General features: G+C 39.2%; 2 protein-coding genes across 2 annotated transcripts in view; one reads left to right on the top strand and one right to left on the bottom strand.

The window, feature by feature from the left end:
* LOC121948060 (ecto-NOX disulfide-thiol exchanger 2-like) overlaps positions 1 to 25,256 on the bottom strand; it is a 218,132-nt gene that overhangs the window by 131,385 nt on the left and 61,491 nt on the right. Inside the window, exon 2 of the mRNA XM_042493314.1 lies at positions 18,604 to 18,750. Coding sequence (XP_042349248.1) covers positions 18,604 to 18,750 — 147 coding nt within the window. The remainder of the gene's footprint in view (positions 1 to 18,603; positions 18,751 to 25,256) is intronic.
* Positions 5,218 to 10,389, top strand: LOC121948061 (E3 ubiquitin-protein ligase TRIM21-like). The gene is made up of 2 exons (XM_042493315.1): positions 5,218 to 5,291; positions 6,462 to 10,389. The coding sequence occupies exon 2, from the start codon at positions 6,464 to 6,466 to the stop codon at positions 8,102 to 8,104; it is 1,641 nt and encodes a 546-aa protein (XP_042349249.1). The 5' UTR covers positions 5,218 to 5,291; positions 6,462 to 6,463; the 3' UTR covers positions 8,105 to 10,389.

Here is a 25,256-nt window from a genome sequence, read left to right as displayed (position 1 = left end):
TCTCATTTGGCTTCAGTTCTCCTATGGCAGCCATGTTCCCCGGGCTGATGGATGAAGGGAGAAACTCATCTCATGACTAATTATTTATCTTCCCTCCAGAACTGTTGTGTCTGGGGGTTGGCAATAACACAACCCTCTGCTCTGACCAAGTAGTAAACAAAATAGAATGATGGAGGTGAGCGAAGCCTCTCTTTTTCCCGCACAATGCTGTAGAGCATGGCTGCCATACATACAGCCCACAGACAAAATTTGGCAGGTTATATTTTCTACCCTCGTGGTTGTTTGTGTGTTTTTTAAATAACTTCTGCCAGATGAAAAGTGATGTTATTCTGACGAGCCACTGCTTTTGAATTGAACATTAATGTTGCTAATTAGAGCTGTCACTCAAAAAATTAAAAACTAACACATGATTTGTTAAAATGCATGATTTTTCCATCTGTGCTGATAAAATGCCTCCACACATGACAATACTACTGCTAATTATGAAATTTTAAGAAATGCTCTTTATGAACTGCTGGTATAACAATTTTAATTGAAACCATGACAAATTAAAAAAAAAAAAAGTATTTTCTGTGCATGCCAGTCAAGTTCTTACACAACAAAGCGAAAAAAAGTCTTTATGGACCTCACTTTGAGCACAGAGGGTGTTGTTGTACTGAAACAGTAACAGGTCTGCACAAAAAAAAAAGCCATAGGATTAAAAGAACCCAAACTTAAAGCTGAAGTGCAGAATTGACCCTCCACTTAGTCTTGCCCCCCAAATGCAGACTGGCCAATCAAAGCCAATCATATCATTGGCTAGCTCAGACAAGAGTTTGACAACACAAAGGCCTTGCTTCATAGACTCTCTCGCAATCGTTCCAGTTTACTTCATTTTCAGGCTGATCTTGTGGATTTTGAAGCTTTAGCTTCTGACAATCTTCATTTTTACCTTGTTTTTGCCGCTGACGTAGTTTGACATCTTGGGTATATTCTTCAAACACATCTTTTCCGTCTGCTTCTCTCAGAAATCACATTTTCATTCATCTTAATTTTGATAACATTTCTCAAGGGAGTGCAATTTATGACAGTGTGGGCTCCATGGCTTAGTGAAGGGTCAATGAGAGCAATTCAACACATTCTCATTTCCAATGTGTCAAATAGCGATACCTATTAAGTGGCCGTAAGAGTCGAACTGTGACATGCCAGGTACCCCTCCAGCATCAGTTTAGGACACCAGAGGATGGCATGTCAATTTACACTTGTTACACACATTGTGTCTTGCATACAGTCTCTTTTAAAAATACATTTAGAATAAACTTAGAATGAAAGTAAAAGCTTTGTTTTCAGGTTTACTTCTATAGGTTTGGGCAACTGGGGTATGTGGTTTGGTTTAGCAATTACTGGCAAACTATGTTGTTATTAAATCAACTTAAATGACTTTTGGGTTTCACACAGGAAAAGAATAGAGGTCTTCCAAGTGATAGTCCAGAGTTTGTTTGACCCATCCACCTCCCAACTCCCCACCTCCCATATGCAGATTCCCACTCTTACTACTACAGCATTTCCTCAAATGAAAAATAAAAAATTCCTCAAATTTCCTCGCCCCACTTCCTGCTGCCTTCAGCTGAGGCTGGTTGATGTAAAACTCATCGCTTCAGGTGCACCAGAGCAGGAAAAGTTGCCACAAACACCACAACTCCTGTAAACTGTAAATAAAGCTAGCTTTCCTCGGCAGCGATAGGCTTAGCACTGTGTGAACTTGTCTGGCAAGGTCTTGATTGTAATGGATGTATATTTAAATGTAAAGGTCCTGCAATCCAGCTTTAGCTATAAATCCACTCAATCAACAAAAAAATAATCTTTGACTATTGTAATTATCGATATAATGTTTAAGTCATTTTTCAAGCAAACTGTCAAACTTTCTCTGGTTCCAACTTTTTAACTGTGAGAATTTTATCCTTTCTCTTGACGTAAACAGTAGTAAAATGAATACCTTTGGGTTTCAGACTGTTTAAGTCTAGAATGTCATGATGTAAAATTTATCAAATGTACTTTGAAAGAGTTAATGACTGGTTTTCCCACTGCTCTGCTTGCTTTATGCCCAACTATGCTATAAGACATGGAATACAAAAATCTACAGTCTGTCTTTTTTTGTGCCAAAATGCACTCTCCATTTGGCCATTTTCAAAGTTATAGACATTTTAGTACAAACTTCCCTCTTTGTGTTTCCACCAAGTGTTTCCTGGCTGAGCTGTGGCGGAGGGATATGTCTGGCAGTTGCACGCTGTTTTGTTGCTGTAACAAAACACTGGCAATAAACCGATACACAAGTGCCAGGATGCAGAGATACCAACACGACTTGGCTGACTGCTGAGGCCTCAAACTAGCTTCAACAGAACTCCTGATTGTATTTTTTAACAGGACGAGGATTTTGTGACTCTTAATCAGAATGGAAAGGAATCAGTAACTCTTTTAATGAACATATGGCATGTGAGTCTTGTATTAAAATACACTTGAAGTCTATCCATTAGAATTTTTCTTGAAGGTTCCCTGTAGAGTTTTGGACCTACGCTGCTGTTTTTCTATGAGTGGGTCCTTACTTTGTTAATCTCATGCGGGAATGTGCACGCGGGTGGTGCAATGTACTGTCATATCAATGGTTTTGCAGAATTCCACTGATGGACAGGTGGCAGGAACATGCCATGATATCCTGAGATGCACCAGCAAAGGCAAAAGAAAAGAGGTCTGCTGGCAAGTAAACATGGATGTAAACAATGCTGGATTTAAAGGGTAGTTTGGATCTTTTGAAGAGGGGTTGTATGAAGTACTTACTCATAGTCAGTGTTTTACATTCAGTGGATATCACCTGACATGCCCCCAGTTTGGAGAAGCAGGCAGAAGTACTGTCACAGAAGCTAAGCACTGTACTTCTGTAGCAGGGTCAGCGTTAACATGTATTTTAGCCTCCTAAAAAAAGTCTCACCTTAAAATAATCAATATCAGTTTAAGTGTCCACTATATTAAGAATAACTTCACTGCTGTAAGACAGCGATTTCTGATGAGGAATCGAAGCCATTATCTCACTCTCTTCAAAGGCAAACTCCATTAAGATAAACAGTGATTTGAGACTGCTTAAGACAGGACCTGCTAGAGTACTGCTTCCTCAAACAGTTAGTTATTTTGTGTTGTTGTGTAATTTTAGTGTTTCAAAGCATTAGTTTAGATTTAACCAAAAGCAAACATTCATACAAAGTATTTAATTGATAACAGCAGTGGTAGACCAGTAGCTCCTGTGTTCAGTGTTCCAAAATTACTGTTTTTTCTCAATCAGGACTGGTAGCTTTGAAGACAGCAGAGATTTCTAGGAGAAGTTGAATCAGTGAGAAAACTTTCTCCAAACTGGACGTGTGCCATCCAGCACCAACCACACTGAAAAAAACTCATACTATCTCTTTAAAATGAAAAAAATATAAAAATGTACATGGTAACATGCTTGTTTGAGCTCAAAGATACACACAGTGAGTTTTGGTGAGCAACACTGAATGTGAAAATCAGTTTTGGTTGTTACAGGGTGCATTTAATTAGATCAGTTTGTGGAAAAGGTGTCCACAGTGTTTATATTCATAATATTGTTGTTTTGTCAATGACTGTAATGTCATCTAATGACAGAATTTAGCCTGTAGTCCACCACAGATTATCTCTCAGGCTACAGGATGTGCTATAGACACCAGGCTTTGCTGTAAAATAACACTCAGTTTAAAACTGAGCAGACGTCTTGCAGGAGGCATTCAATTCTAATAGAGGGAGGTCTGTGTCCTCTAGCACTTTGAGCTCCTCTAATCTCTTATTCATGTATTCCAGGTGAGAGGAGAGAGGAGTAGCTACAAGTGAGAGCCGAATGGGTCACAGAACAGAGATGAAGAGGGGGGAGAAAGCTCAGGTAGAAAGGAGGAAGAACTGAGAAGAAAAAAAGAGACGGGAGGGGAAAAGCCCCGACTCCCTCTCATCCCTCCATGAACCTATCAGTGGATCCTGCGGAGGAGAAGAAAGGCTCTGCTCCTGAAGCTCCACACAGACGAGGATCAAAGGGAATCCCCATCTGATCCAAATGTCGTTTGAATGTTTTATGGTATCCAAGACATTGAAGTGAGGCTCGGATAAGATGTGGCTCTGATCAGAGGTGGCATGTCATTTTCAGATGTCACATTGGGGAGCCCCTTTTTTTTCAGCGCACATAAATTGTATATATACATAATTCAAAATACAGAGCAAATATATATCTTGTGACGAATGATTGGATTTTCAAAGTCCCATATCCTTTACATTATGTCTTGATATTGTCAGTCGCTGAATTCATTAATAGCTCGTGAGGCTGCAGCAGCTATTCACATTTACACAGTAAAAACTCCAGCAAATACAAGACTGTTAAATAACAGAGCACTGCAACACTGAGGTATGATGCATACAGCAAACACCCCCATACACGTATTTAAACAGACACATATCCAGTGTAACTGACAAAACAAACTGAACTGGGGCTAATTAATTTGTGTTACTGAAAGGTTAAGTGTGATGTATCATCTTTTTTTAATCTTATCAACCATAACCGCCGTCTTCATACACACCTTCATTCCTGCAAACACAGCTTGCGGATAAACCCAAATGCATCAATAGAAACAAATCAATCATACGTGAATGCATGCACAGAAACCACAAATCTACACAGATTATACAGTGACAAAGCCCTTCAAGGATGCAGCACAGCTATTGTGTTTCCTCAGAAGCGAGTGCACAGGACGAGAGTATTTACAGTTTATTATGCAGATGCCATCACTAAGCACTCTCACGTAATGCAAATGCACACACATGCGTGCTGGCAAACCCATTTAGAATTTAGCATGTTGTCCTGTGTCAAAGCTTTCATTTCATTTGTGCATAATGCTGCACATGAAAGGGAGTTTTTGAAGCACTACCATTGTGAATACATCAACAAGCAAGAGTGCAAAGACTTATGTGAATAATGCACACCGGAAAGACTGCACATATAGATGTATAGACACCTTTGAAGTCAAGTTGGGGGACACATTTTAGATTTATGACCAAGCTTTAGTGGATAAGACAGAAAAGGCCTGGGTCACTTGTGTATTGCTGCCTGTAAGGGGTTAACTTGCTCCAGTTAGATGAGGAAATGGGAGGGGCCAGGCACTCTGCCATCTCCAGTGAAAGAGAAACTAAAAGGAGCACAAGAGACGCAGGCTTTTACTTTCTGTTACAGATCTGAAAGACTTAGAAAACCCTCCATTCACAAGGTAAAGTTGCAGTTTTTCATGTTTGCAGTCTTTAGAACCAGTTCATTTCAGTGATATTAAATCCAGACACTTTACTGCTCCAAGTGCTCTACATACTGTACATTCTGTATGAACCTCGGACTCTGGCTCTATTTAACCAACTACCTCAGTTATGGCTCTGTACAAACATATTCATAAATGATCAAACTTATTTATCATTCATACTGGTAACTTGCTTGTGTCATTGTGTACAGAAATGATGAGAACACCAGAAATGATAGCTATTCCCAGAAATCAGTTTGTATTTCAGCACCTCCAGTTCCCTAGTTTTAAAGTCAATGTTTTTTTGAATGGGTTTTAGGTTAGAAGCTTGAAATAGGGTCTGTGGTTGACAAAAGCTTAAGAGACGTTCATGTTTTGTTCAACAACACAAAATGTAAATACTACACTTAATTTTGAAGCCTGTATGTGTCTTAAAAACGCATTAAACAAGTGGCTAAATGAGACTACAGAAAGTCATCACATTGAGCCACACCATAGTGGCTTTACAGCCTCGTGGTGGTGGTGACGTGACCGTGGAGTAGCTTATTCAGAGCCAAACATGCTTCAGTATACATACTTTAATATACTTTTCGTGACTGCATTTAGACTTCAAAAATCCTGAAAGTGGTGTTCATTTGTGAAGATTTTCTTGCTGAACAAAACATGTGAGTATCATAAACATTTGTTTACTACAGAGTTTATTTTCTGCAATGATCAAAAAAGGAAAAATCACAGAACTTTTGATGAGGGTACCAGGAAGATGCTATCTTTGGTTGGCCTACAGAAAGACATCATCTCTCGGGCAATCTATATCACATACACTGGTTGCACCTATTTGCACCTTGCTGTTTGTTATTTTTTGTTCTCTTTTTGCACCTTATTGTTAGCTTGTTTTCATATTTTAGACCTTCGTGAGAGCTAGTTCTTATATTTGCACCTTCCTGTTATCTATATTTGAATTTGCTATATGGAAACACTGAATAAAAAGGTTTTAAAAAAGAGAAACACTAAACAAAAAGTTCAAAAATAAATGTGCTGTGCTGTATTTTCTATTTGCTAGACATAGCTTTTATACTGTGTTATACAAGTCCTTATTTGCATGTATTTGCACTCTTATCTAATTTCATTATTTCACCTGATATTTTCCAGACATGGCTGCTGCTGCTTGTAGTCTAATGGCGGAGGATAATCTCCTGTGCTCCATCTGTCTGGATGTGTTCAATAAACCGGTGACTATTCCCTGTGGGCACAACTTCTGTCACGACTGCATCAAAGAACACTGGGATAAAAACCCTACTGTAATCCAGTGTCCGATTTGTAATGAGAAATTCTTCGAGAGGCAAAAGCTTCGGGTTAACACTTTCATCGCTGAGATCGCAGCAAAGTTTAAGGCAGCCGTTCAGAAGAAATCTAGCGGTACCCCTGAAAAAGCCGGAAATGGAGACGTGCTCTGTGATATGTGCACAGAGGCGGTGAAGCTCCCGGCCACCAAGTCCTGCTTGGTTTGTTTCTCGTCTTACTGTGACAAACACCTGGAGCGTCATCGGAAGATTCAAGCCATGACAAAACACAAGCTGATTGACCCGGCTGAGAACCTGGAGAGCAGAGTGTGCAAGATGCATGACGAGCCTTTGGAGTTGTTCTGCAGGGTGGATCAAACGTTTTTATGTGTTTCCTGTAAAAATTATGAACATGTAAACCATAAGACGGTGAGTTTGGAGGAGGAGGCTCAAATGAGGAAGACCCAGCTGGGAATAGAGAAGAAAAGCACGGATGAGATGATCCAGGCGCGTCAGCAGAAGATTCATGACTTTGAACTCTCAGCGGAGGCTAGCAGGAAAAATGCAGCGAAGGCGAAGGCATACAATGCAAATGTGATGACCGCTATGGTTGACTACGTCAAGAGAAGCCAGGCTGAGCTGATGGAGGTGATAGAGATGAAGCAGAGGAAAATTGAAGCACAGACTAAAGGCTTCATCGAAGAACTGGAGGGGGAAATTGTGCAAATAAAACGGAAAAACTTGAAGCTAAATGAGGTCTCACACACCAGAGATGCCTTTCTGTTCCTTGAGAGTTTCCTGACTCTCACCATCATTCCTCCTGAAGTTAAGGACTGGTCTGATGTGTCCGTTAACAGTGATGAGTTCACTGTGCAGGGAGCCTTAGATGTGTTTAAGACAACAGTTCAGAGAGAAATAAGGATGCTGTGTGATCCCGACTTAAAGGAAATGCAGCGACATGCAGTGGATGTGACTTTAGATGCTGAAACGGCAAACCCTCAGCTTCTTGTTTCTCCAGATGGGAAACAAGTCATGCATGGAGACAAAAAGAGGAATGTTCCAAACAAACCAGAGAGATTTGAGCATGTCCTTAATGTCCTTGCAAAAGAGGGTTTCTCAAATGGAAAATTCTACTATGAAGTCCAGGTTAAAGACAAAACAAACTGGGACTTAGGAGTTGCGAATGAGTCCATTAACAGGAAGGGCGATATAAGATTAAGCCCCAAGAATGGATACTGGACTATTTGGCTGAGGAAAGGAAATGAGCTCACAGCCAACGCCGGCCCTGCTACTGACATCCATGTCAGGGAGATGCCTCAAAAGGTCGGGGTGTTTGTTGATTATGATGCAGGTCAAGTATTTTTCTATGACGCAGGCACCCGGGCATGCATTTTCTCCTTCATCGAATGCAACTTCACAGAGAAGCTCTTTCCGTTCTTCAGCCCCTGTGCCAACGACAACGGAAAAAATTCAGCCCCCTTGATCATCACTCCAGTCGAATACAACAGCTGAGTTCCTGTTTTGTTTTTGCGATTGTGATACAAAAGCAGACCGGGCGAAGGACTTGGAGAGAGATCACAACAGCACAGCGCTGAAATGTTTTTATCTGTGAAACTCTGTGTGTCATTCTGTTTCTCACATCCATCAGTGTCAGTGCTGCATGTCAGTACTGCGTGTCACTGTGCGTCGCCTGTCACACAGACGGCTGTAGATCTCCAGCTGAATCCACGTGCAGCCGTCAGGACATTCACCACACACACACACACACACACACACACACACACACAAACACAAACACACACGACACTGACACAGTCATACATCTCCCAGGGTTAGAAAAAGAAATCTTTATGTGCTGGCCATTAATTTTGATGCTTTAAAGCTACTCTTGCCTGCCAAAATCGGTGACATAGGATTTACAAATATTTTATGGCTCTTCATTTTTGCTGCTTGCAGTGCCACAGGACTGTTTACTCAGGACATGATGGATGGTTGGAATAACTTTTACTATATTAAAGAAGTATTCTTTAACCTACATGGTTTACATGCATATCCCACAATGACCCCCGCTACACCTCCGGAAAGGGAAAATAAATCTGTACTTTCTGTGTGCTGTAATGACTTCACAGCGTTTAGAAAATGTTAAAGAAATTAAAGGACTTATTAATCAGTACTTTTTATGTGGCTCTGGATGACAATTATTTTTCTCCACCAATTAATGTTATTCAGCTAAAAGTGTAGTTATTGAATGAATCAGTCACAACACTGCAGCCTGACTGCCACATAATGCCTCGTCCTCTAATTAAAATCAACCCAACCTGCTTTCCAAGTTCAAATGCAGCAAATCGGTTTGATTAGGAAAGGCTTAAAGCAAGTGTTTATTAAGCAAAGACGGTGAAAGTCTGTTTGTTTGTCAGTGGAACGCATTTAATTGTGTTTCTTTTTGTATATGGTGAGAGGTTTTTGGGAGAAGAACAACAGCATGAGTCATGTCAGCAAATGTCCCAGAAGTGCCAAAGGCCTCTAGAGGCCGTAGTTGTTATGACAGGAGTGAAGGAAGAAGTCTGTCAATGCTGCTTGTTTTAAAAGTATAAAGCACAAATATTTTTTGCTAAAATGCCAAGATTTTGACCTGAATCCGTCAACAGTCCTATACTAAATATCCACTTACATTGGTTTCCAGCTGAAAAAAAAAGTTTTTTTGAAGTTTAGTTACTCCACCACGGCTTATTATTGTTTTGTTTTGTGCTTGTAAGGTCACCACGGTTTTGATTTTGCACCAATCAGTTGTTACCAGTGTCACCAACAAGTTAAGTTGTCCTGCTAAAAGGTGATATGGATAAACATTTTTTTGTAGCTTTGTATTAGCAATATTGTTTTGTTTTTAGGTTTTTGTCGTGATTTTGGTCTTGAGCACGTGTCTCTAAAATGAGGTTGTTATAATGTCATGTGGACACAGAGTAGCTGAAGAGGATTAGGAGAAAGTGAAATTAGATGCGGTCAGATTGGCTTACGCAGTGCTGCTTTTTTAGGATGTCAGAGCAGAGGGACCACACGCCGGGTAAATGAGTGTGTGGACATGACATACTGGACAAAAAAAATGTCTCCATATTGTCTAACAATGACAAACACCAGTTTCCCTTTGATGACTGTGCAGTTTTAATGTTTAGTGAGGAAGATAAATAATGTCAAATCAAAGAGGACCATGTAATCTGAAAATTAACATTAGAAAGTGGGAAGAAACAGCAAAATTAGAGTTTGAAATGTCACATAACAGCAGTGTCAAATTACACATGTAATGTAAAGCAGCTGTCATAGTCAGATTTGTTTTTGTTCATGCTGAAATGATTAGTCAATTGTTATATTGGATAGAGAGCAGAAAATGTAATAATAATCCAGACAGCCGACCAGTGTCTGAAGTCATTTATTCTTGTAAAATGTTATGTTTTGCTGCTGTTGTTTCATTCATATTCATGTCACTGTAATTTCCATTTATTTGATTGTTTGGACTGTTGGTTGAACATAACAATCTGAATACTTCATGAAGACCTCACTTTTAGATATTTCTGAAATAGGGATGGCCATTTTCTATTATTATTATATATTTTTTATTTTTTTGACATTTCATTGCTTTCGAAATGACTACTTTCTTTGAAATTAATGGCTGTAAAAATATTTTACAAAAATGCAGCCCTGGTATGTACACGGTGCATTGAATATACCGAAAAGTTTCTTATATTTACTATGTAATGTTTGAAATGCAGTGAAGGTGAAAAATAATAAAGTTAATTTAGGAAGCTGCCAACAGTAATCTCCATGATTTTTTTGTCTGGGTCACACACTTGATGAACACAACAATCTAACAAATCCTGCTAAAAGAAAAAGACACTGAAAGCTGAATTTCTTCAATATGCAATTAAAGTGCATCTGTGACTTTGAAGCATATAAACACAAATTAGAGACTCTCTTGACAGCCTCAGATTCCCACAACATACACTTAGCAATTTTGTAGCCACCACTCGCAAAATAGACCATTACGTTTCTCTCCCAGTGCAGTTTGAAAAATATTGTTAATTCTGCCTTTCACAAACAGAGGAATGAGCTTTTAATGATTTGACGCAGATAATTGCATGCTATCTCTCGAGTAAAAACAGGTTATCTGCAGAGTGGGAACAGAATGTGCAGGTGTTGACGAATAGATGGTTTGTGTTAACTTCATGTAGCACAGCTTGATTTTACTGCTTTATTAAACTAGAGATACTAAAGTGCATCCAAAATTTAACATTTATAAATACAGCTACAACTCTAGAGCTTTGAACAACTACCCGTTACTAAGCCCCGCCTTTTTTCGCTCCATCCTCCAATGATAGTTGAGCAAGCTTGAATCACAGCAGAACCTCAGCCAGTTTTTCCCTTTTCTGTTATTCTTCCATACGGTTCGTGGCTTGTCTATGTTGGAAAGAAAACTAAATTTTGATGATGGTTAAAAGATGTGGCTGGGGGACAGTCCAAGTCTTCACAGACACATTCAATTGTTTACAGTTACATCAAATGTTAACTGTATTATTGTTATAGAATATTTTTACTTCTGTAATAGAACAGATGTATTGATAATTACTTGTCTTTTTGATCAAGTGTGTAGGTTTTGTTTCAATATTTGGAAGGGGGACAACAGCATGTATAAAACAAGGGGATTTTGGGTCCTCTGGCAGAAAATTTTGAGCATTAAACACTAAATTTCCTGCATTTTGGTGAAATTTTAAGCACCTATGTGTGCCTTTCTGCTTTAATTCATGTTGTATATGTCTTTGATTTTGTCAAAATTGAATATCTCTCCTGTGTAGATTCTGGTTTTTCATTTAAAACGTGATCAGCTTATAATAACTGATGCATTGTTATAGATTAATGCATCTTACAGAGTATATATAGTAATTTTATCTCAAAGTCTTTTTCTGTTTTCTTTTTCTCTAACACAGTTTATCCAATAGAGATTTGGATCTTTCTGTGAGATCTGTGTTAACTGTTATGAAAAACAGTGTGCAAAATGTGTGGTTTGAAAAAGTGTTAACACATTTGCAGAGAAGACTTCTGCTGTGCTACAGCGATGATGAAGATCAAGCAAATCACATTTTCATCAAGCGTGTTTTAGCCATCAAGAAAAACTGAAACACTGCAATGCTAAAACTGCTGACCAGTGAATACACAACAAAAAGAAACCTTTTTGAAAGTCTTTTCTTAAATGCACATCAACAATTAAGTCAGCCTTCCTCAAAATCCCCTCTTATTTTAGCTCTTTCTTCTTTACAACATGTGACTGACAGTAGATTTTTTTTTTTGGTTGCAGGCTGAATAAACTGCAGTAATAGCCTGAATTGTGGTTTAAATATAGTAGCTCCACTGTTTCAAATGTGTTCCAGTTTAATACTGTCATGGAAACAGGCTCATTATAAAAGGGACTTCTCAACAAAGACAGCAGTCTGAGGTTTCGATCAAGCAGTATTTTCAAATTAAAAGCACAGTACTGGGGTGTGCACTGAACTGCTTCTGGTGTAATAAGACAGGTGTTGATCTGTAAAGCTAACCAAAACATCACCACGTGTAACTACCATTGATCTAATCCAGCAGTTTAATAACTGCTCAGTCTGCTTACTTTCTTTTGTTTAATCACAACAGAACTGCAAAGAGCGGTCCACCCTGGACTGCTGTAAAATGCTGATACTAATAAAAAAGGAAAATTCAAGCAGTTTGTGCAGGCGCCCTCCGGCAGTCTTTGTTATGCTCTGTTTGAGAGGAGACGCTGGTGAGGGAAAGCACAGGAGTGAATAATGAAAAATGAAGTATTTAACTTCTGTATAGATGAACCACCGATAGATTTTGAGACCAAGATGATGATAATGTTTTTGAGTCACTGACCCAACAATACAAAGCATTCTATTAATAAAGCATGTACAGTACTTTCATTAGATACTTTCTAGCTATTGAATATTCAGAATTCAAAATATTTTACTATTAAATATGATAACAATTGGTGTTCCATGGTTGAGACATACACCTATGCAGCTTTTAGCTATTTCTTCTCCTAAGTTGCCCCCTTTTTTCTCTGCACTCTAATACCAGCTGAGCACGCTTGAAACACTGCAGATGTTCAGTCAACTTTAGCCTCGTCTATGCTGAAGAGAAACCACATTTTGAAAAATGGTTAAAAGATGGTGCTAGGGGACTGTAACAGTTTTAACACTTTAAAACATGAGCAAATTGTCTCGATTTCTTTCAAAAGCATGGGAAGAAGCCAATGAGAAACCAAAGAAGATATGACCCCAAAATAAGCAAGAAATTAGTGCAAAAGTACAAGAAAAGTAATAATAATAATAATAATAACAAGGGTAAGGGCTTCATGCTTGCGCGGCTCAAAGAATATCAGTGTCGGTTGGTGAGTCCACTTGGTCCAACCTGAAACATCTTAACAACAATTAAATGGATTATCATAAAGTTAAGTGCACATATTCATGGTTCCTAGAGGGTAAATCCTAGTGACCTTGGTGATCATCTGACTTTTTCATCTAATGCCATGACGTTGACATTTGCTGTTTCAAGTGAGAGGTCTTTACAACAATTAGATGGGATGGCATGAAATTTGGTAGAGACATTCATGGCCCCTACATGATGAACTGTAGTAAGTTTGACAACCCCTTAACACTCATCTAATGCCATCATAAGGTCAAAATTTCCATTTGTCCAACATTTTGGTTTATGACCAAATACATGCAAAACTAATGACATGTCCATCATACCCAGTGTTACACTTTGTTTTAGTGCCAATATTAGCATGCTAACAATATAAGACAAGACTTATGAACATGGTAAAATATTAGCATGTTAGCATGCCAATGTTAGCTTTTAGCTAAAGCAACAATTTAACATCCTGTGTTGAGGAGGTGAGGAGATTTCACGGACATCTCATACCGGAGAATTTTGATAAGCTGGCTTTCTTATTTTTTTCTGTGTGTTTGGATATTTGTCTCAGTGTGTTAGATCACAAATACTCTCTCTGAGTACATTAGTCTGGGTAATTATGCCGCCTTAATGAATAACAGTATGTGAAAACTACAAGTCCATCATATGGTGTGTGTGTGTGTGTGTTTCAACAGAACCACATGCCTTTGTCCTTCAGTATGTGTATCTAATGAAGTGCCAAATGTAACGAGATAAATCTATCCATTAGGGTCCCTTAACGAGACTAAATCCACATGGCTGCTAATGAGTCGCTACTCCATCAGTCGTCCTCAGAGGGCTGGAGGATCTGACTGAAGCTGGAGACGACCCACAGCCAGACAGAATCACACCCCCTAAGCCAGTAAATCCAAAGCTCCAGCTGTTGGAGACCTCCATCATTTAACTGCCAGGCCTTCAGGGAGGGGCCTCAAGTTAGCAAGCAGCTACAACTGAAAGACAGTGGACTCATAGCCGGCACAAGGAAACACTAATCATCTGTAATCATTGATCTGCCATGACTGGGCCGTGCTCATTAGCCTGATGGAACAATGCTCTGTAGAATTCAGTTGTTAATGGGCTATTATTAGCTTTAAACACGGGTTTTCTACACAGGCACCATGTGCTGTGCAACAACATGTGGTTTAGGGCAGAAACGATTACTCAAAAAAAAAAAAAAAAAAAAAGTTATTCAAATAAAAACATTTTTTTATTTTAAGACTTATATTCTTTGCTTCAAAACCTTATTTCACAAGTGGAAGTATTATATAGTAAACAAGTCCATGTACATTTATCACTGTCGCATTAAGTGATGCTGTGCATTGACCTTCCAAGTTGAAATTGGAGCAAAAAGAAAGGACACAGATTAGCAGAATCAGGTGGTAAAAACACCAGAAACTAAACTTTTGGGAGCATTTCAATTCAAAAGCTGCTGTAGTGACACCACAGCCAAACAGCAGCACAAGCAAAGATATAGCAGCAACACAGGATTTAGGAAACCTGTATTCAGACAGGCCGTAGTTGCTTGCCTACAGGATTGGCACTCAACACTGCCGTACCAGTTTTAAAAAAATACCTGGTTGATGGTAAATGCAACAAGGATGTCAGGCTGCAAAAATGAGCGCCGCATTACCAAACTAATACATTCATATGTCACTGAAAAAACACTAATAATGTTCACCAATTTAACAGAGCTTGAATCACATTCTTAAAGCTTCTGTTCATATGATGGTATTTTTATCACTATTTCATCACCTATTGGTTTGTGGAATATCCATTTTAAAGATTAGGGAGTGCGAGGACAGAGTTGTCCTGATTTTAAGCCGGCACAGAGAGTATTAACAGCGCAGAAAACTGTCTGTATAAACAGGACAGTTGGCAGGACGGGACCATGGCCAGGACAGGTGTGACATTTTGACGGCGTGTTTTGTGTGCTACTCAGTAGCTAGCAGCAGTTAGCAGCTAAAAAGCAGCTACTCTGTGTGGAAGGCATAATCAGCTGCCATATAACAGAAGGTAAATGATTTTTAGTGCCATGTTAAAGCCATTATTGTTGTTTAGAAAGTGCTGCAGACATGTTTGTTGTATGTCACACCAGAACAGACACTGTTGTCCTACATGTCCAACCCATCATGCCTCCATTGTTTATGCGACGCTGGCATGCTGTCTAGAATCACACACTGGAGTGGCATGAAACCAGCGTTGTTCGGTTCTGTATAAAAATGCAATGTCAGCGCAAAGAAGGGACTAGTGGCCCTTTAGCGGTCTTATAACAACGTAAGCAAAATATGAAGTACACAACACACCTTCTAAATGTCGATATGCCATAAAAACTAACTTTAGATGTCACAGAAATGTAAACTTGTGCATCAAATTCAACTAGAAGCCAGTGCAATAAATCAAGTAAACAAGCTTGCTGAGTACAGCATGATCACAAAATGTATGAAAATCAAACTAATGCACGACTCAATATTTGTAGTAGGAGTGTTGTTTTGTTTAGTTATCACCCTTATTTTTCATTTTTGCAGGCAAAGCAGGGCGTCATTATTTATATGGCACAATTTCTTATAGGTAAACTAAATATGCTTTACATTAAATGCATAAAATCCATTTCTTTGACAATTTTTCCTTCAAGGTTTCCTGTTGGTTTTCTATGAAGTTGCGAGTAAATACAGAGGAACTGCAGTGAGAGGTCTCACCATGACAGGAGGGCTCTTATCCTGCTTTAATGGCACCTGTATTATAATAGTGTATTATAATGGTGTTCCTGACTTGACTAACTGACAGAAGGAAAAATAATGGATAAGTGACTTCGCCCTCTATCTCTTAGATGGAAAGGAAAAAAACTGGGTGGCTTTTCCAGTGACAGATCAGATTTGAGCTCCACAAAGGCTTTGATCTTAAGGCTTTCTGACAGGCTTTAATCTGAGTAGACCACACACACACACACACACACACACACACACACACACACACACACACAAATCTTTTCACTGAAGCCACACACATATACAAAATGGACCTTATTTATTTCCAGCTGTCTGTTTGTGGTTTTGAGAAAAAGTCAGCGGCAGCTCTAAAGTGAACTTTTCCAAAGGACACTGTGGCTGATAAATAACAAGATGCTGTCTACAAATAAAAGGAAAAATAAAATGTGAAAACCATGCTAAGCTCATCTGTTTTTCTTTACACACACAATGTGGTGAGTCATGCAGTGCTGTAACTCCAGGACTCTGCTTTTTATGCCCATTGAAGCAACTGTCACAGAGGTTGCTTTTCTAACAGGCCTGCTGCACCTTTCCTTTCGCTTATTTCTAATAGACTTGTTGCAGCAGGTGTACATGTCCTCCAAATTCAGATTTCGGAATGAAGCAGGGACTAAATGTGGGAAGGAGAGGAAATTGGAACAAAAAGGCAAAAATGATAAAAACTGAGAAAAAGCTGAGTTTACTTGTCTTAAGGCACCATTGGATGTTTTATCTGAGTGTGAAAAAATGAAAATAGCTACACCAGGATGGAAGGGAGCAGCCTAGTATCTGAGAAACAAGTGACTGAAGTCCTACACAAAAAATGGTAAAAGACGAAGAGGAGCTGCAGACGTGCCAGGCAGGACCATATTTCTACACATAACGTCTACATTAGTTTTTACAGTGATTTCAAAATGTGTGCACTCCTGCAGCAAGTTAACAAGGTGAAGATTTACAGGTCACAAAATCAAAACAAACTACTTTAAAAAGTAAAAGTTAAAAGAGACAAGTTGATAGTAGTTAATAGGACTTAATCGTATTTTTACAGTTCGGACAAAGAGTTTTTCCTGTTTAAAAAGTATATAATAATGATGGTTGAGTTGATTACAGCGTCATGGCATTTGTATTTGTTAGCTCTCAGAGAAAAATCTACATACATAAAATTCACCTCTGCAATGTCTTTTTATTATTTTGTCAAGACCTTTCTCTAAAAAACATATAAATGCATACATAAACAGTATGGTGAGAAAAGAGGTGAATAAAGAGAATTTTCTATTTGATTTCTCTGCCTGTTTTGATGAGAATGTAAATCTTTCAGATTTATTTGACTGTTTCCTATGGTTTACATGCTCCACATTTTATCGTAAGTGTGTCATGCAGTGTGGGAGTCGCACTGGTCTGGTCTTGACTCAGTCTCGATACTTTCGGGTCTTGGTAATGATTTGATCTCAGTTTAGATGGTCTTGACTAGACCACTGCTTAATGCAGTTAGTAATGTTAAAATTGTCTTTTTAGTTCACCTATTCATCTTTGTTTTTAATTCTGAACTGCTTGTATGTCAAAGTAGGCCAGAGCAAATCCCAGTATCCACTGGGTGGTGGGCATGGATCTCCCTCAACATGTGTAGCAATATAGTTGATATTATATTATAGCTTCTTTTTATCATTATGGAGAAACAAGATATATTTTGAATTGAAAAGCAATCTTAGCTGCCTAGACGTTTGTTTGTTCAAGATTTAAAAGGACGGCACTCGCAGGGTTGACCCTGTTGTTGGCTGGGGAGAAACATTATTTACCTTGCATAATTGGTAACACTAACCACCAGTGAGAGTGAAAAGAAGGTGTGTCATGTGCAGATTCTTCCCAGGTGGACCACCTTATGTCTACCTCTGGGAATAAAATCCATAGCAGCACAAAGCACACATAGGTCTTTGATGGAATTGTCGGCGACTGTCTTTGGCAGGAGAAAAATGAGCCATTTAGCCGGCGAGCGCGAGGTTCCACAGGCCACTTTTGACTATGAGCACCACCAGCAAGTTTAGCTGCGCCCTGCAAGTACTGATATTAGTTAATTTGGAGCCCCTGTGTATCTCTGCCAGATTGTAAATCCAGACCAATTAGTGTCACCCCAACAGATGAAAACATGGAGCAACACCTCTCTGTCTTAAGGGCCCTCTTCTTTCTACTGCTCATAATGCAATTAATTTGAAAGCCCTCCTTTAATTAGACAGCGCACTGGCCCTGATTAAAATTAGGCTCATTGGGTGAGCTTTTGCACACACGCAGGCACAGCCCACAGTGCGTGCATGTGCGCAAACAGACACGGTATTTCAGGTATAACAGGTCAGTAGGTGTAGGAGAGCTGGGGGCATGTGGGGTTTTTGATTGGTGGGACTGTTGGCATGGTGAGAGGCAGGCGGATGTTAAATCTTTGCCATTCAGCTTCCTGGTTTTAGCCGGGTGACCTCCAAACGGTCCAGACAAGCAGCGCTGCAGGCTACAATGAACTAATCAAAAACAGCAAAGACCAAACAAGGCTACCTCTTTCAGACTGTCTCAAAATAACAGGATTATAGTTATCTCCCACCAGCAGTTATTTGATGCAGGTTGCATTTAAATTAAATTCCATCAGGAAACATCCGACCAGACAAAGTGAGCCACAGTAACACCAGGTAGGGCCAGTGTAGCACAATACCTGATAGTACTGGAGCATTTCTGAAAAGCCAAAGAGGACAGGTTTCTTTATTCTTTAGTGTCATGATGTTTCTGTATTACCTGGAGGCAAACTGGGTCTTTTCCTTTTCTTGCCGTTTTCGACCGTGTTTTCCAGGGATGGACACTCTGACATGAGCGGCCCGTTGGAGCTGTTGAAGTGGAGAGGGTCGTTGTTGGTCGTCGGGTCAAAGGGCAGAGCGTTGAGCCCTGAAATTTGACAACAAGTACCATGTAAGATTCAACGACACCGCAGTGAACAATCAGCTGTCGTCAAACACAGCGATCTGTATCTTAAAGGTGTGTTACAGCTGAAGAGATTTTGCTTCCACATAGTAGAAAACAACCATTATTTGACCATATCTGCAGGGATGTGACAGAGCTGTCAGATCAATATCACTGAGTCATCAAATGTCCCGCATGCTGCAATTTTTGCCTTTCATAAACTGACCTCCTGACATTGTGGTTGTTCATGTTATTGAAACAGTTTATGTCAGCTTGCAACCAGATTGAACTTAATAGAGTGGTTGCCTCGTTGCCAGATACCAAAGGTGTGGACTCCAGTCAGACAAATTGAATGACTTTAGACTTGACTTGCAACTAGGACTGTGTGATATGATGAAAAATATCGTCTGACGATAAAATAACATCTATCGCTGCATATTATGCTATATCATTTATTTTGTTGATTAGATTAAGATTATTGAAAGAAGAAAATTAAAACAAAGATAAATAGCATCTGAGATGAAGTTTCTGAAGATATCTGATTAAAAGTCCAACTTATTAGAAAGAGTTGACATTTCCCTACCAGTAATGTCCAAAAAAGTTCCTTAAAAACATGACAGACAGCCAGAAGATGAGCTATAATGAGTAACAAAGAAAAAACTTGGAAAGCGCCAAAGAGGCTCTGAATTCTAATAAAATATGTCTGTCCTGAGATGCTGGCGTGAGTTTCAAAATCTTACCTCAAATGTGTTATTAATGTGGGTAGACACAGACAGGCTCATAATATGACTCATCGAAATATAAAAGAGTCTGGACTTTAATGCAAATCAACCAAAATCTGCCTAATGGTTCTGAGCCCATGTTCTCCTCTATAAATACTCTAATTTTCACCTTACATTACTTTGTTCCTTAGACAGACTCAATAGTGTGACACAGAATACAGCACTAGGTCACATCCTTGAATATCGTTCAGAACAATAATGGAGAAGTTATTTCCAAACAAATTCTGGGGGGCTGGAAGACACGAGTTACATACTAATGTTAACAGACAAATATATCAACTCCTAATTCACACCTGTTTCTGCATCTCTCTTTTTCTCAATGACAAACAACAGACCTGAATAAGGTGGAGTGTATTCTTCTCTCTCTGTCAGTTTTATTGATCGCTCACAGGAGGTGATTGAGACGCAATTTCAGGTATCAAACTCAGATGTCGTCCTGTTAACCTCCAAGCGTGCTTTTCTGTTGTTGTGAGTTTGTTGTTATTTTCATTTAACAATGAGAAAGTGACTGATATAATTTTTGACCCTCACAGAATCTCAGATAATGATATGACAATCACTAGACGGATAACGTATCTTTGCATTTTTCATTAAGAAATTAGCATAATTAACATGATTGTGGAGTTGTAATGAAAGGTCAAAATTATTCATTCAAATGTGATCTCTCAGCTTCCTTTAGACAACAACATCTATCTCTGGGGCTCCATAATAATAATCCAGGTGAAAATCTTGTTCAAAAAGTGCCCTTTGGAGCATTAATGTTTAAATCACCTATTTTTGTTATGTAGTTAGAGCCGCTCTGTCAAATGATCTGCTGCTCATTTGTGTTTTCTTCCCAATTCTCTGTTTAGTGCCTTTAACAAAGGCATATGTGGAGCTTTATCTAGTGTACCAGTATCATCTTGCAAAGCAACCACAACGCTTGATCAGTGGCCCTGAGGGTCAGAAGCCAACACACGGAGGCACCCCAAGCTGCGGTATGAGAGGCATCCAGAAGCAGCATTTTCTGACTTTCCAGGCAACTACTATAATATAAAGAGTGAGAAAGTCCACATAGTGCGGCGGAGCAATGCCAGACTTTCACCCAGAGGCTGCTCATGTCCCATGTGAAACAACAGTCAAAATTAAGTCTCCTTAATAACAACATAGCATGCCAGTGCGTCCTAGTATGGTGTAGCATGCTATGCTGGTGACATATGTCACATGATGTATGTGATGTTACATTACGTTAGTGACAACTGCACCTATTGTAAGCAAAACCACAATGTTTTTTCTAAACCTAGCCAAATTACACCTAATAATTACGTTTTTTCACCTTTGCTGTAAGTTTATTTTGAGAAAGACTTTATGCATTGAACGAGTCAAAACTGTACATCTGCTGTGTAAATGGAAGTTAATTTTGAACAGAGATGATGCATGTGATAACCGCACATTGACACACCATCGCTGGGTGTCAAAAAACGGTACAGGAGATGACTAGATTTGGTGCAACTCAAATTTTGTCAAAGTCTCTAACATACACAGAAACTTTTTTTTTCGTCCTTCCCTTGACAAACATAGTTTACAAATAACTTAATTTCATTATATTTTATCAGTAACTTTAAATGTCCTGTTCGTGTCGTGGCTGTTTCCCATGCAAAAGTTAAATACTTTCTCTTTCATAGCCTCTGGTTGTGAATTGTGATGATCCACATTTACACTTTGCTGCAAATGTGGCAACATTTTTTCTGAAATACAGATTACAAGCCTCAACTCATAATGCACTCATTTGTATTCGTCCAATTATGAACAAAAATACAGTGCTAATGTAAATTGAGAAAAATTTGAATTTATTTTTGTTCTGACAACTGACCTTAAGGCATTTTTATTTTTCTTTGTAGATCACATGTTTACTTGTGCTCTGTCCCATCCTCTCCATCCCCTTTCTTCTGTGTAACTACTGCACATCAGAATTCACAGAAAGGTGCATACATACACGGACACGAGATTGGCTTCATGCTTTTATGGATGCAGCTCAGCCTCTATATCACTGTTATGTCTCATTCCATATATTGACAAGACCAGGCCCATAATGTGTTTACAAGGGATTTTAATAGCTGCCTTCATTCAGCTGAGCCTCTTCCCCATTCACTGTTAGACAAGGACTGATGGAGCCTTTCTCTGCATGGTTTCTTTGTGTTTCACCGCATTTCTCTGCTATCACTGTTCATATGTGGCATGTTTTTATGAGAGCACCTTCATCTATCTATCTATACATCCATCTATCCATCCATCCATCCATCCATCCATGCATGCTAGTGCACTTTCAGCTGGCAGACTTTCTAGATAAACAATACAGCAGAGAATGAATGGTTTCAGAAACAGTAATAAGGCTTTTCTTTACACCTGTATATAAATCAAACTGCAGACTCCTCAAATGTAAGGGAATAACAGCAAATTAAAGGACCAGGGGTTCAAACTGTGAAGCATTAGTCAACAACAACATGTTTGTCTGTTAGAGCTAATAGTTACAATGAAGTCATATTTTTTTACAGCAAGGGAGTAAAAAGACAACAGCTATACATTTATTTTTGCAATGTAGGCAACTAAAGACACAAGTATAATGTTGTCACAGTGCAGGGTAGCCTGGAAAGGAGTCTGGGACAGTTAAAGGGTTGTAAAAAAAAAAAAAAAAAAAATCAACACTCAGGTACTAATGGATATTAGAAGTACTGGATATGATACTCATTTGCAATAGTGTCGATACGAGCATTGCCCGGCCCCCCCCCCCAGTGGTATTGAAAATGGTATCAAATTTAGAGTATTATTCTGGGTATCGGTATCGAGTAAGAAACTTTAGTATCGTGACAACCCTGGACAGTTTACACTTAAAGTAGGATGAAACGATTAGTATTCCTGGTGGAGTGGGAGCAACGTTCAATATTGGCCACTCTGCTCCTCTAGTCCACTTTAAAAGCAACAGATAGTTTCTTAATGGGCTAAATGCAGAATCCAGCCAGCTTCTCCTGAGAGAAACTGCTCATGTCTGTGTCTGGGAGGAGCAGATCCTCCATGTTTTCTGCATGTTGCAGTTTATGTAAAATTAAGTTATTTTGGAAGACTATGATGTAAATGCATTTAAGTAACAACTTTGTAGCTTCATTTAAATGTTTTTTTTTTTTAAACTGCTTTATGTTTCCTGCAGTTGTTTTTTTTTTCAAACTCAAGTGGAAGGGTTACATTCATATTTGGGAACATTTACATACAGAGTTATTCACAAATTTTCATTTTGATGTTTATGTTAAACGTGTACTACATGAAAAATGTATTATGGCTGCAACTAATGATTCATTTCATTATCCATAAATCTGCAGATTATCTTTTTAATTAATTGGTTAATCATTTGGGCTTGTTCCTTCATCCTTGAGGCAGAAAGAAGTCACTGAATTGATTTTTTTCTGATAAACCCAATGATATTCCGTTTACAATCACATAATATACGGAAAAACAGCAAATACTTATAACTGATTTTTTTGCTTGAAAAAGCTTTGCACTGAACAATAAAAAGTACAGCACAGATTAAAGGAGTGTCAGGTACTGCAGTGTTTAAAACAGAATAAGAATCAATGTGTGGCAGTAGCTGACAACAAACAAAATCTTGTGTGCGTATCCCTTTCTTGATTATTCTGTGTCCCCTCTCTCAATTCGGACACTGTTGTGTGTCGCACGCAGTGCAGGGTTAACTCTTTATGGGTTGCTGTTTTTTCCTCAGCAGCAGTTTGAGGATAACTGATTTGTCAGAGCTGATCAAATCAATAAAGGAGCAGCTGACAAGTGACAGAAAGCACTTTCACTGCGCCTGATGTTCTGCTGCCTTTTCTGTGCCCAGGGTACGCTATGCCTCTCCAGAGTGTGGTGCGATGAATAAGCAAATGGTATATGCATTCCAACAACGCTCCTTATAAACGGTCTACCTCCAAGTAAAATCGATATGTGCTGCCAGATGCTTAAATCTTGGTGGGCTGCAAAAAGAAAGGTACGTGTGGGAAACCTTGTACTATTTACAAGGTTTACTATTGCATTTATCTGCAGAGGATGCCTTTAGCGCAGATAAAGGAGTCTGCAGGTATTTATTCATTTATTTATTTATATGTCTTTGTGATGGTTTGTAAAAAGCAGTGCTAATGCTGCAACTGGCGGTCAATCCGCGATAGTCGAGTTGAAAGTGAACAAGGGCAGGTGTGTTTCAGTTCAAGCGAAGCCAGCTGTTACGTAATACCAAGGGCTGAGGGGAAGTGAAGGAGGGCAAGTGGAACTACTAATGAAACACTGCGTATGTCTGAGATGTAAGTAGTACCGTGGCCTTGATTCTCAAGGAGAGATGTGAAGTGGGCTACAGGCTTCTGGTAACCTCACTTCTTTCTCAACAAACACACATTTTCTCAACCCCTTGCCACTCTAGACAACCTCTGTAGAGGTTTTGTTTCTCTTCAGACCCATAAATCAATCAGTTTATCAGATTTCATACAGCTCCCTCTTGAGCCACAAATGGCTTTCTAACTTATTTTTAACATAAGCAGTGGTGCTCCCCAACACCTGTAAACTGAAATAGATCTGCAAAATTACTGGTTACCCTGTGATCGATATTCTAAATTTTTGCTGATTATTTTTCTGTTGATAGACCGAATGTTAAAGCAACTTTCTTTCAAAGTGAGATTAGAAAGACTGAAGAAAGGGGATCTGAGACATTCATGTGTGCACCTCCTCTAATTACAGCCATGAAACAAACAAAAAAGAACACTTTTTTGCCTTTGAGATAAGAGGTAGTCTCAGCAGGCAGAAACACAAGCGCAATTTCATGCCAAAATGATTACCAAAATTGTACCACGCCACCTGATTCGCATAAACACCATCCCAGCTGCGTCACTTGACTTCACATTTAGAGCATAAACACACTGATCATTAGAAAATGAGCAAATCTAAGTACAATGAAATCATCTTTGCAGGTATTTTTGTTGTAAGCATCACCTGAGAGCAGTGGTGCTCTAATCTAGAGTCTGTTTACCTTCAGTCCCTCTTGTAAACACAGTTCTTCAAATTAACTCTGTTGCTTTCCTTTTTGGAAAACAGAATTCTTATCAAAGCCTTCCTCCGACAGTGCATACTAAGTGAATACTAATGCAGGTATTCACGCGTGCTTGAGCCTGTGCCAAAATTTCTCCCCCAAAAAGTCCTCCACCTCTCTGCTGTCTGAGCAATGCAACTGTCTGGGGTTACATCAAACATACCTACGCACACCCTTTCACCGACTGCATCAGTCTCTCTTTCCTGAAATGTCTGCAGCCCATCAACATCCATCTGTCTGGGACTTCTCTCCCTCATTCTCTCTGGTGCCGCATGACAAACCGAGCAAAGTGTCAGTTAATCTTCAGTTGCTGATTTGATATTACCGCTGTCAGTCTACGAGCTGATCTTTGTCAACGTTTTATCGGAGACATTCAAAAGCACAAAGAATGGAAACAAGAGGGCAAAAAGATCAGAGTTTGCGAAACAGGGAAAGGAAGACAGAGTAGGTTTGTACACAGAGGTGCTGCTAGAAATTCTGGGCCTCAAAACATGTAGCGATGTGCGCCCCACCCTGATGTGTCTTACATCAAACAGCAACCCCTTTCCACTCCAGACAACCTCTGTAGAGTTGTTGTTTTCTAGCTGTACTCTGGTATGTTTGTG

The sequence above is a fragment of the Plectropomus leopardus genome, chromosome 9 (assembly GCF_008729295.1).
Source record: "Plectropomus leopardus isolate mb chromosome 9, YSFRI_Pleo_2.0, whole genome shotgun sequence".
In the NCBI taxonomy this organism is placed as follows: domain Eukaryota; kingdom Metazoa; phylum Chordata; class Actinopteri; order Perciformes; family Serranidae; genus Plectropomus; species Plectropomus leopardus.
Note: the sequence above shows the minus strand (reverse complement) of the source record. Positions and strands in the feature narration are given on the sequence as shown.